General features: G+C 40.5%; 1 protein-coding gene across 1 annotated transcript in view; it reads right to left on the reverse strand.

Annotated features, from left to right (window-relative positions):
* The window catches only part of CORIN (corin, serine peptidase), a 161,187-nt gene that overhangs the window by 50,972 nt on the left and 97,710 nt on the right, over positions 1 to 12,505 (reverse strand). The window contains exons 7-8 of the mRNA XM_072862094.1: positions 4,579 to 4,686; positions 944 to 1,054 (exon numbers count right to left, since the gene is read on the reverse strand). Of these exons, the coding sequence (XP_072718195.1) occupies positions 944 to 1,054; positions 4,579 to 4,686 (219 nt within the window). The remainder of the gene's footprint in view (positions 1 to 943; positions 1,055 to 4,578; positions 4,687 to 12,505) is intronic.

A 12,505-nucleotide genomic window follows, 5' to 3' on the forward strand; every position in this document is an offset into this window, starting at 1 on the left:
CTAGAGAGAAAAAAAGGTGATATTCTGATCAACTTAGGTTAATGAAGGTCTTAATTATTTTTTAACATAATCTTGGAAGTTATTTTAGGAGGAGCTGATAACACTGCTTAGCACTGAAGGTCACTAGACATTTTTCATTATATGGAGGCTATGTTTTCAATAGCCTGCAGCTGTGCTGATCTTTAACTATAGGAACTGAAACTATGTATGTCACATATTAGCAACAGGCTGAGATGAAGGTTCAGCTTTTCCAAGAAAAAAAACCCGTCATTTTTACTCATATAAAGATTGTCACCTTTTCTTTGCCCACTTACTTACATTCCTTTATTCAGATTAGGCTCTTAGATTCCAGGGAAAATTGTAGGATAGTGGTTGCAAGGTCAAGCACTGAATGGCAGCAAGAATCAAAGCAGCATAAGCATATGTCTTATGAGAACCTTAATCACATTAAAACATGTGCTAGTTTCCCAATACTTGATTTTGCAATGTCAGCAATATTCTAGTATAGTTGTTTTGCAGATATACACCATCACCATTGGAGCAGACAGAAGTCCAAACTCTGACAAGGTGTGATAGGTCACATACAGACACATCAGAAAGCTGTCATAAACTCAGAATGCCTACAGTTTAAGAGGTTATATACATTCATTCATTACTCTCTACATTTTTTACATTTACATGACTCATTACAATTAACAAAAAGCTAATTCTGTAATTCAACAAGAAGCTGAAACACAAGGCAATGCTGGTACTTCTCAACAATGGCAACAAATGTTTAATTTGCCGCAGCTGTCTACCACAAGGGACATTTGTCAAGTGCAAACTTCTGAAATCAAATAAGCTTATAGTTTTGCCTTACAACTAATACGTAAGCGTACTACTTATCTTACATTTTGCTTTTTATTTCTAAAGAAAGAAAAAACTAGAGATTAAGGGAACTTACAGCAATTGATTTCATCTGATTTGTCTATACAGTCATGGTCACCATCACATACCCAATCAGCTGTTATACATCTCCCATCTCCACACTGATGATGTGTCACTGGATTGCAATCTAAATAAAATGCAAATATGAGGACAAAAAAAGGATGATAAGTTACCATTTGTATAATTCATATTATTGATCAATTGTTCTATGACTATAACCTAATCATTCTTACTCATTTTGGATTAGTAAATTACAAGAAGAGATTCTCTGTACCTGCAGATTTTTTTGCAGATGGTAGTTACATATGTTCTGAATTCTATTGTATCCTGGTTTCGGCTGGGGTAGAGTTAATTTTCTTTCCAGTAGCTGGTATAGTGCTGTCTTTTGGATTTTAGTATGAGAATAATATTGAAAACACGCTGATGTTTTAGTTGTTGCTATGTAATGTTTACACTAGTCAAGGACTTTTCAGCTTCCCATGCTCTGCCAGGTGCACAAGAAGCTGGGAGGGGGCACAGCCAAACTGCCCAGAGGGCTATTCCATACCATATGGCGTCATGCTCAGTATATAAAGCTGGGGAAGAAGGAAGGGGGGGACATTTGGAGTGATGGCGTTTGTCTTCCCAAGTAACCATTACGCGTGATGGAGCCCTGCTTTCCTGGAGATGGCTGAACACCTGCCTGCCCATGGGAAGTAGTGAATGAATTCCTTGCTTTGCTTTGCTTGTGTGCGCAGCTTTTGCTTTACCTATTAAACTGTCTTTATCTCAACCCACGAGTTTTCTCACTTCTACTCTTCTGATTCTCTCCCCCATCCCACTGTGGGGGAGTGAGTGAGTGGCTGTGTGGTGCTTAGTTGCCAGCAGGGGTTAAACCACGACAGTCCTTTTTGGCGCCCAACGTGGGGCTCGAAGGGTTCAAGATAATGGAATTGGAATGTGCTAGATCGAATTTATAGCTGTTATTGCTGTTTAGCTATTAATTGGCAGGCTCCTCTGCTTGCCATGGGGCTTGCTTGCCTTACTGTATATTAGAGTCTAGTGCTCGTTAGTGGCTGCTTTTTGCTTTCACTGCTTGCCGTGCTGCTGTACTGCTGATCACCTTACTCTGCTGTGCCTGGGGACATTCTGATAACAGCAATGGCGATGTGCCTGGGCTGGCAGATGGCCAGGGCATCGCTGCTGTTTCTGTGCTGCTGTACTGGACAGGCTGGAACTCCAGCGTGAACTCGAGTCAAAGGGACTGTGACCTGTGGATGAGTCCACACAGGAGCAGGACACCCTGAAGCATCTGTGCCCATGGATAAGCCTATGCCAGAGCAGGTATATCTTGAAACACCTGTGGCCATGGTTATGTCTGTGCCACAGCAGGTATACCTCTGAAGGGATTGTGGCCCAAGGATAAGTCCACGCTGGAGAAGGTACACCTTGAAGCATCTGTGGCTGTGCATGAGGGCATGCTGGAGCACCTCAAAGTGTGTGGCCATGGATAAGCCCACGACAGAGCACGTAGAGCCCTGGAGGGACTGCAGCTGTGGGTAAGGCCATGTTGGAGCAGGTTTACTGCTGAAGGGACTGTGGCTGTGGGCAAGGCCACACTGGAGCAGGTCTATCTCTGAGGGCATTGAGGCCCATGGAGAAGGCCACACTGGAACAGGTGCACCTCAAAGTGACTGTGGCTGTGGATAAGTCCATGCCGCAGAAGGTACACCCCTGGAGAGACTGTGGCTCATAAATAAGGCTCCACCTGGAGCAGGTACACCCCTAAGGGACTGCAGTCTGTGGGTAAGTCCAAGCTGGAGCAGGGGCAAGGGGAGGAGTTCATTGCAATGTTAAACCCGATGGTCTAGTCCAAAGAGACCAGGGGTGGAGATTGTAATGGAGATACCTTTAAATTGTTGTAACCCATGATTTGAATTGCATGTTATGGGAATTACTATAGCAGGAACCCCTTGTTGCTAGCCAGGCTAGGAGCAAGGGGAGGAGTTCATTGCAATGTTAAACCCTATAACCTGGCCCAAAGGGACCAGGGGTGGAGATTGTAATGGAAATACCTTTACATTGTTGTAACCCAGGATTTGAGTTGCATGTTATAGGAATTACTATAGCCAGAACCACCTGAACCAATGGAGTACAAGCCTTACAAGAAGCAGTGCAAGTGCAGCAGTGACCTGAACTGAGCTGGCTTTGGTGCCCAGTAACTCCAAGCAACACACCACCTCTCCTGTCCTGAGTGACCACCATAACAGATGGAGCCCCCCAAAAATATAGATATAAATAGTGATGCACTCATTCCTTCTCTGAGGTGCACAGTTATTTCCATTTGCAAATAAGCAAGCTTCTAAGATTTGTTAAGCAGATTAAAAGATCTTCTGGCTCCCCAACTCATGGAATGATTTTCAGTTAGCCAACATTTTCAGTTGCCATCAGAGAAAATCATTCCCTACATTTATCTTTTTACTAAGAAGTAAAAAAAAAAAAATAAAATGTTTCTCAATTGCCATATTTGGCACTTAATCAGAAACTATGTTTTTTGCATACACTCAGAATTTTCCATAAGAATTATCTACAAAGAAACTATTCCAATCTTCATCTTACTCTTTCTACCCAAATGCTTCCACAAATAAAGAAAAGCATTCTGTTGAGCAGGCTGACTTTACACCAAAATAAATAGGGAGCATAGACACAGTCCAGTCTGCCAAATCTGCTATGAAACCCATTTATACCCTGCACAAAAAGTTAGATCTTACATGTTATATAGAAAATCTATCTCAAGATAGGAATGGTAGGAGTCAGATTAATGTTTAGAAAAGTCTTTAATCAAAGACAGAACAACTAAAACTGACAAAAAGTAGTGAAAGATCTTACAGTATGTTTAATTTGGAGAAGAAACATAAAACAAATCTCAGAAAAAATTGTGCCTTGAGTTTTAGTTTTTAAATTCTCTGTGCTTTTCCTTAGAAAAGCAAAAGAAAAGAAGTGAGAAATAATATTTTAAATTCTAAAGAATTATTTTAGAGCACTTAATTTTTCTCAGGTGTAGTACCAGGAGCAAAAGTTAGAAAAAATAAGGCTTTCAAAGTTTTCCAGTGTTTACATGTGAAGATCATTCTTTTTTATGGCAAAACTTCTTTTTTTTCCTATGAAAGTTAAGTGTAGGTAAATAGACAAATATAAGGAGGCAGAACATACAAAGTTGGTTGAAAACAGAATTTGAATGAAAGAATTTGATCATCAAAACGTACAAGTTCACTATGAAAACATACAAGTTCACTATGAAGCTTACGTAAAAACAGTTCAGCTATAAAACAGTTGGCATCACCAGTGTGTAGCCTCTTATGGTTTGCTTTAATCTCAGTTAAATTCAGCCAAGCTAGCAGGAAAGCAACCATAACATCTTGAATTAGTTTAAAACAAATTGCAAATCAGAGTATTTCTTCAAAATACCACTACCTTCAAAATTTTGATTAACACAGAACTCTCCTTTAAACCTTTTTGAATTGCATATAGAATTTGTGAGCTGTTTTTACTTTGCCCAAAAAGAATAACAGCACCGTATATTACTCTTTCAGTAGTTTAAGGAAAAAGATTGCTGGCCTAGGCAATACTGCTGTCTTAAAGACTTTAGAAAAGCATAAAACGTTCATTTACCACAGTTTTGTTCATCGCTAAGGTCTCCACAGTCATCATATCCATCACAAACAAAGGTATAATTTAGGCATTTTCCCGTGTTGCAACGAAATACATCATCACTGCAGTCTACAAAACAAATTTTTGTAAAATGTTAACTTGACATTGGATCATTCATATAAACTATGAACGCTGGAATGTATTGACTAAAACAAGATTAGCTAAAGATACCCTACAATTTACACGTCTGCATTAATACTCAATGTGTACCAGTTTATTAGAATCTAATACAGAAGAACAAGAAAAATCAAAAGCAATTTTTAGACATTTTTATTCTGTTCCTACTATTTGCTTTTTTGATCAATACCATGAGGAGAAAGTGCTCTGGTTACGCATATGGACCAAACTGTTTCATTAATTTATACTCAAAGTTCTCAAGAAAGGTTGTGGGTTTCATCAGCTAGATTACTAGGACAGTCTTGAGCACCTGATGTGGCTATTAGGTGGAGCTGAAGCTTCTAACAGCAAAATCAAGATCCCCAGACCCTGCTTTTGAGCCTGCCTTTGATCTTACAATGGTTTCAAATGAGCTTTATGCTTCATGCAGTTTTGAGCTCAGAATTTGGCCTGATGCTGTCTCATCAAGAAATTCTTAGCACTGTCAGCTGTAAGTGGGTTTAGCCTTTCTTTCCACAGCTGAGGCCTTCAGTAAAGCCCTGATAAATATTCTCTGAGAATATCCAAAATGCTTGAATAATATCAGGTTTGATAAAAACATGGAATCTATGTTGTAGTTAGGAAAGGGGGGAGAAGGGAAAATAGGGTTGGTGGTGTCTGGTCCCATTAGTAATAGGGTTTCACCGCCTTCCTCTAGGCTTTTCCTTCACATCTGGCTTTTCCAGGGACAATGCCAGTATAGACCAGCTGGGAGGACAATCCCTCTTTCCTGTTGAAGCTGTGCCACTGGAACCCAGGAAGTTCTTTGTGCCCTTTCTTACTGGGATACGTGGGCATTTTAAATGAGCCCTTTCCTGGACAATGTGGAGAAAGAGGTCCAAGAGCAGGGAGTGGAACACAAGTCTCCCCCCTCAGCTGAGATGCTCAACCACTATACAACAGAATGATGCCACCGCTTGCTTCTCGCCTCTTGGCGTGTGACTCCTGTGTTCATGATTGCACAGTGGTCCCACTTTGAAAGAAGGGTGTCCTTCTAAGTATATTATACACTGAAAGGTGCAGCACTCTCCCAGAAGATGCAGTGGGGTTTCTGTCCCTCCACATCAGTGTCAGCCAAGTGTTCCACCTCCTAGGTGAGTGATCTAACTCTAAGTTTCTCAAGGCTTTACCAACCTCAACTCTAGAACTTGAACATGAATCACTTCTTCCCCTTCCCCCACAGAAGTAATCATGCTTTCTACAAGTTTCACATCATCTCAGAAAGTCCAAACAGAATTTATAGCACAATGCGAAGGACAATGCTTCAGGACATAAAATCAAATAATATGGCTGAGCCATGAGCTTTGTAGTCAGTAGTTAATTTAGCTATAAAAGAACAAAAGGCACGAAACAGTAAATACCAAAAACCCCAAACTAAATGAAAATATTTAAGTTCTAGTTTCATGTAAGCAGAACAATAGCCAGCTGAGAGTAAAATCCTAAACATTACTTGTTTTGAGTATGCAACTGCGTGAAGTACTCTGGCAACCTTTATCCTTATTGATCAGTTTGTAACTCTGACAGTTTCTATGCCTCCATTGCTCCTTATGCAAATGAAACAAAGCTGTCTTTTTCTATGTTGTTTTCTCTGGATAAGTTTACTGTTTAATTTCCATCCATACCCCTATTCGTGTTTACATTCATACCTCTGTAGCTGCAGCAGTGTCCTTTAGGGTATGGCAGCTCTCAGGCCCACACAGACAGGGTAAACAAAAAGAATACAAACTTCCTTGCAAGGAAATAAGATTCACTTGATGAAAATCTAAAAGTCTTAACATACATTTTCTTCAAGATATTAGCAATAATATATATTATAGGGTAGCTAGTTACTTTCATCAGAATAAGATGGGCACTTTGCAGCTGCCATTTGTAAAAGGCTCAACTTAAATTTTGTTAATGATGGGACAAGCCCAGTTTTCATAAAATTAAATACAAATTCCTATTCTGTACTCCACTAAACACAAATAAAGCCTGGTCAATCTTTTGCATTCAGCAACCCTTTGATTTCTGTTCATGCATACCCTGTTTTCACCACTTCACTATTGCATCATGCGTCCTTCTGACCATGAATCACCTCAGCCCAACACTCAGAAGTGATTTTAGGAGTCCTACATTTTAAAGATGTATGTTTAAAGATATATGTGCAGACTCAATGTACAACTTCTGCCACTTTAGGAGTAAGTAAGACCTTAATTCAACAAGACGCTCTATCCTGGAGTGTGGCATGCAGTGGCACATGTGTGTAAAAGTTTTCTTTTGTGTTTTATTACTAAAATGGTCTTCACCTTGTTCACCCTTTGTGAAAGAGAAGTATGACTGAGAAAGTCACAGGAGGAGGAAGAGGAAGCCAGTGTCCATATTAGGGACGTGTGTGTGTAAGTGCAGCCAGAGGGATGTAAGCGAGCCTGTTGCATTTGGTACATTACATGTAAAACTTGCTCATCAGGATCATTCTGACAGTTTCAAGTTTTGGCACTGATAATTTATGAATTTGTAGATCAGCTTTACAGCTTCTTTCCTGTTCATATTCCTATGTGATAGCTGGCTGAGCTGAATTCTGATTCCTCAGCTGGTACCTTCCATTGCACAAAGTAAATGGTATAAGCAACATGATACAATCGTAAATATCAGGTTTTGGCTGCAGCTGTGTAAAAAATGACACTGCTAAGTAAATTAAACTATACTTTCAAAAAGACCCATGGATTCTGCTAAAGCCTAACTATTGCCTACATACTTATTATGGCCCATCAAAGGGAAGAAGAGAAAAATGCATGTCAAGACCCAGGAATAGAAAAGTGATTGCATCATGTGATCAATTTCTTGATGCAGAATCCTGAAAGGAGATTCTAGGAAGAACTATTAATATGAAAAAGATTAAAACCAGAGACTTCGACATTTCATAGTATATATAATTTTCAACATTAAAACTAAGGAGGCACAGCTGTAAGATTCACTTGTGTAACTTTAGACATCTATATCATTTAGGTTCTAAAGCACATAGTCCATTTAAATTATCTGCTTAAAATCAGACAAATCATGCATCAGAAGTGCCTGTTTCTCTCAGCTGATTCTCTGTACACCCAATTTAGACATTTAGCTCAGATAAAGTCACCTGCACAGGGACAGACGACTCCCTCCCTAATGTATGTAACTTCTTGACTAAAAAGCAGAGACATGTCTCCAAGCTGGTAGCATCTAAAACAAACATAAGTCCTGTATCTTGGAATTGCAGATGGGGGAAGCTTCGACAGGAACCTGGGAGAACACCTCTAGATACATTTACCTTTTTTTTATCTGGAATTATGAACCAAACCTGATTGAGCAGTACCTTTAAGACCAAAGGTATTGAGGTGAACGGGCTTCATGTCTTGTCACCTCATCCTGCCATCGAAGGAGGTGATCACAGCATTACAAGCACAAATCAATGCACCCACCAGGTTACTGGAATTGGCACTGAAGCAGGAGACAAGCAAGCTGCTCTGCTATTACTGCAGCTGTCTGTTCTTTAATAAAAATGCGGGAGGAAATGTAGAGATGGATAAAAGAAATATTAAGATTAGTATTAATTAAATATGAAAGGAAATATGTGTGTGCATGAAGACATCAGAAGCAAGAGCAGAACAAGATTTAAAGGAATGCTATATGTTAATTGCTGCAGAGCACTGTAAGAGCACTGTAAGCATGACTTCATTTAAATGATCAGGCAGCAAGAAGAATAACAACCCAACCTAAAGATAAAGAAACAAGAATCATAGAATCACAGAATCATTTAAGTTGGAAAAGACCCTTAAGATCCAACCGTTAGCCTAACACTGCCAAGTCCACCACTAAACCATGCTCCTAAGCACCACAACTACATGTCTTTTAAATACCTCCAGGGATGGTGACTCAACCACTTCCCTGGGCAGCCTGTTCCAATGCTTGATAACCCTTTTGGTGAAGAAATTTTTCCTAATGTCCAGTCTAAACCTCCCCTGGCGCAACTTGAGGCCATTTCCTCTTGTCCTATCACTTGTTACCTGGGAGAAGAGATCAACACCCACCTGGCTACAACATCCTTTCAGGTAGTTGTAGAAAGTGATAAGGTCTCCCCTCAGCCTCCTTTTCTCCAGGCTAAACAACCCCAGTTCCCTCGGCTGGTCCTCATATGACTTGTGTTCTAGACCCTTCACCAGCTTCATTGCTCTTCTTTGGACGTGCTCCAGCACCTCAATGTCTCTCTTGTAGTGAGGGGCCCAAAACTGAACACAGTATTCAAGGTGCGGCCTCACCAGTGCCGAGTACAGGAGGACAATCACTTCCCTAGTCCTGCTGGCCACACTGTTTCTCATACAAGCCAGGATGCTATTGGCCTTCTTGGCCACCTGGGCACACTGCTGGCTCATATTCAGCCGGCTGTCAACCAACACCCCCAGGTCCTTTTCCGCCGGTCAGGTTTTCAGCCACTCTTCCCCAAGCCTGTAGCGTTGCATGGGGTTGTTGTGACCCAAGTGCAGGACCCAGCACTTAGCCTTGTTAAACCTCATACAATTGGCCTCAGCCCATCAATCCAGCCTGTCCAGATCCCTCTGTAGAGCCTTCCTACCCTCAAGCAGACCAACACTGCCACCCAACTTGGCGTCATCTGCAAACTTACTGAGGGTGCACTCAATCCCAAAGATCAAGGACAACCCTGGAGACACAAGGAAAGCAAAAAAATGTAAGTCTCAGGAATATTTTCCAAAAAATACTGAATCTCTAAGACTGTAAAATGCTTGTCGGAAGAGTACACCATCACTGCCAACTAAAAAGAAACCAAGACGTTATAAGGACACAAAAGCCAGTATTTTTCCCTGTCAAAAACAAGTGATTCTGGCCAGACCACTTGTGTACACACTAGGGGTGAGATGATTAAATCAATGAGACTGAGTGCAAGTGAGTGAAATAAGTTTTGTTTAGGATACATATGGCCTTTCTTCTCAATGAGGTCACCCATTAAGTTTTGCTACAGTGATTTCCTACAGAAACAATGTTTAATTTGAATGGTTTGATTTTCAAACAAAGCATAAAGTTAAATCATTTATACCAGGTTGTTGTACATCTTATATCACAATTTGTAAAGTTCAAAATCTTACTGGAACTATCTAGCAGCAGTTTCACCTTCCTCATTCTCCTATCAGGAAATGTAATAGTAGTCATGCTTAGGTCACAAATACAAAATGTTTAAATCCAAATACAAACAAACAAGAATATTTTAATTAAAATTGTAAAGCATACTTTAGAAACGTTCTTCCAGATATTATTTTCAAAAATCCTGTGTTTCTTTTTAATGCATCCAATTACACTGGCAAGCTTCAGTCTTTTGAATCTAAATCTGTCAAATACCCTTACAAAGATACAATTAGTTACACTTTACAGAATCCTGTTTTGAAATTCTATAAAGTGCTTTATCTAGATGAAAAAATATGCTGTCTTTTAGCTTTCTGAAGCTTTAAGTGCCACTGCCTAGACACACTAAGGACTAATTTCATTCTCAGAATGACAGAATAGTTGAGGTTGGAAGGGACCTCTGGAGGTCATCTGGTCCAACCCCCCCTGCTCAAGCAGGGCCACCTAGAGCCAGTTGCCCAGGACTGTGTCCAGACAGCTTTTGAGTATCTCCAAGGATGGAGTCTCCACAACCTCTCTGGGCAATCTGTGCCAATGCTTGGTCACCCTCACAGTAAAAAATAAAGTTTCCTGATGTTTGGGAGGGACCTCCATTGTTTCAGTTTGTACCTACTGGCTCTTGTCCTGTCACTGGGCACCAATGAGAAGAGCCTGTCTCCATCTTCTTTACACCATCCCCTTCAGGCATTTATATACATTGATAAGGTGTCCTCTCAGCCTTCTCTAGGCTAAATAGTCACAGCTTTCTTAGCCTTTCCTCATAGGACAGATGCTCCAGTCCCTTAAACGTCTTCATGGCCCTTCACTGGACTCTCTCCAGTATGTCCAGGTCTCTCTGGTACTGAAGAGCCCAGAACTGGTCATAGTACTCCAGATGTGGCCTCACCAGCGCTCAGCAGAGGGGAAGGACACTTTGTCTAATGCAGCCCAAGATACCATTAGCCTTCTTTGTGGTGAGGGCACATTGCTGGCTCATGTTCAACTTGGTGTCCACCAGGAACCCCAGGTCTTTTTCTGCCAAGCTTCTTTCCAGCTGGGCGGCCCCCAGCATATATCAGTGCAAGGGGTTGTTCCTTCCCAGGTGCAGGACTCTGCACTTCTCCTTGTTGAAGTTCATGAGGTTCCTGTCAGCCCATTTCTCCTTCCTATTGAGGTTCCTCTGGATGACAGCATGACCCTCTGGTGTGACAGCCACTCCTCCCAGTTTGGTGTCATCAGCGAACTTGCTGAGGGTACACTCTGCCCCGTCATCCAGGTCATTAATGAAGATGTTGAATGTATTTGGACACAATACTGAGCCCGGGGTACATTGCTAGTTACTGGCCTTCAAACAGATTTCATGCCTCTGATCACCACCCTCTGGGCCCAACCGTTCATCCAGTTTTCAATCCACCTCAATTTTCAGTCCATCTCATTAATATATATCAGAATAAAATTAATTACTGTGACTCCAATACAGTGCACAGCTGAGAGAAATCTATTTCTCCCCTCAAAATTAATTATCGGCACCATTACTGTCATCCCTGAGAAACCTATCTGTTTGCATGAAGTTCTATGCTATGTTACAGCCTTTACAGAGTAAGAGGAGGCAGAGTGAGAATTCAACAAGGAGCGAACATAAAGCACATCAGAGACTGAAACAAAGCTGGAAAGAGCAGGAAACAAACACAGGGAGAGGGTTCCACTGTGATAAAGAAACTTCCCAAGGGCAAAAGAACACAGAACAGAATTTGCTGAGAAAAAAAAAGTTCCTGAGTTTACTGAAACCAAGCCCAACCTTCAAGGCCACAGTCAGCAAAGGCAGTTTTGTTTGTAAATCCTTTTCATTTCTATTCTGCCTTATCAAGTTTCTTTCTATTTTCTCTTTTAAAGGGTTAATGTCTTCTTTTACATTCTGATAAAGCTTGGCCTTTTGAGTTTAAAAGCCTTTTTATCTCATTTGGGAAGTAACTGTAATGTAAAGATTCTCCTCACAGCTCTGACCAACTCATTGAGACTGTGAAGAGCTTCATGTGGTCTCTTCACAAGACTCCAGCAGTAGAAATACTTGCCTTTCTATGTAATTTTTTCTCCTAAACAATCTACTGCTATATAAGTTTGTTTGCTAGAACAAAGAGTCCAAATATTTTTCTCCATCTATATTGCCCACACTCTTTGTTTACGATTCTCATGCAGACAAAACAGCTCCCCAGCACGCAATGGAGCAGAAATTAGACTAGAAGTGAGCCATATGTTTGTACCTAGTTATCCTCTTCAATGCATTAATGCTGTTTAAGCTAAATCTGCTGCTATTGTTTCATATACTCCGTTCCCCCCATCCTCAAGGTTAACAACAAAAATTTGAAAATAAATTTCATGCTATATAAAACTTTCCTGTGAGCAAATATATTTTGGACTTCATAAGAAGGCAACAACTTTTCCATGTGTCATTCTGGGTCCCATTAAACACTGGAAAGCTATGTATAAGCACAAGCAGTCAGAATTCAGTTTATACAAAATAGATCAAAGCATAAAAATTCAAATTTTTATTTTCTTTCTCAAATATTGTTAAATATTTCCAAATATTTAATAATTAAATGGTGAA

The sequence above is a fragment of the Ciconia boyciana genome, chromosome 5 (genome assembly GCF_034638445.1).
Source record: "Ciconia boyciana chromosome 5, ASM3463844v1, whole genome shotgun sequence".
Classification (NCBI taxonomy): domain Eukaryota; kingdom Metazoa; phylum Chordata; class Aves; order Ciconiiformes; family Ciconiidae; genus Ciconia; species Ciconia boyciana.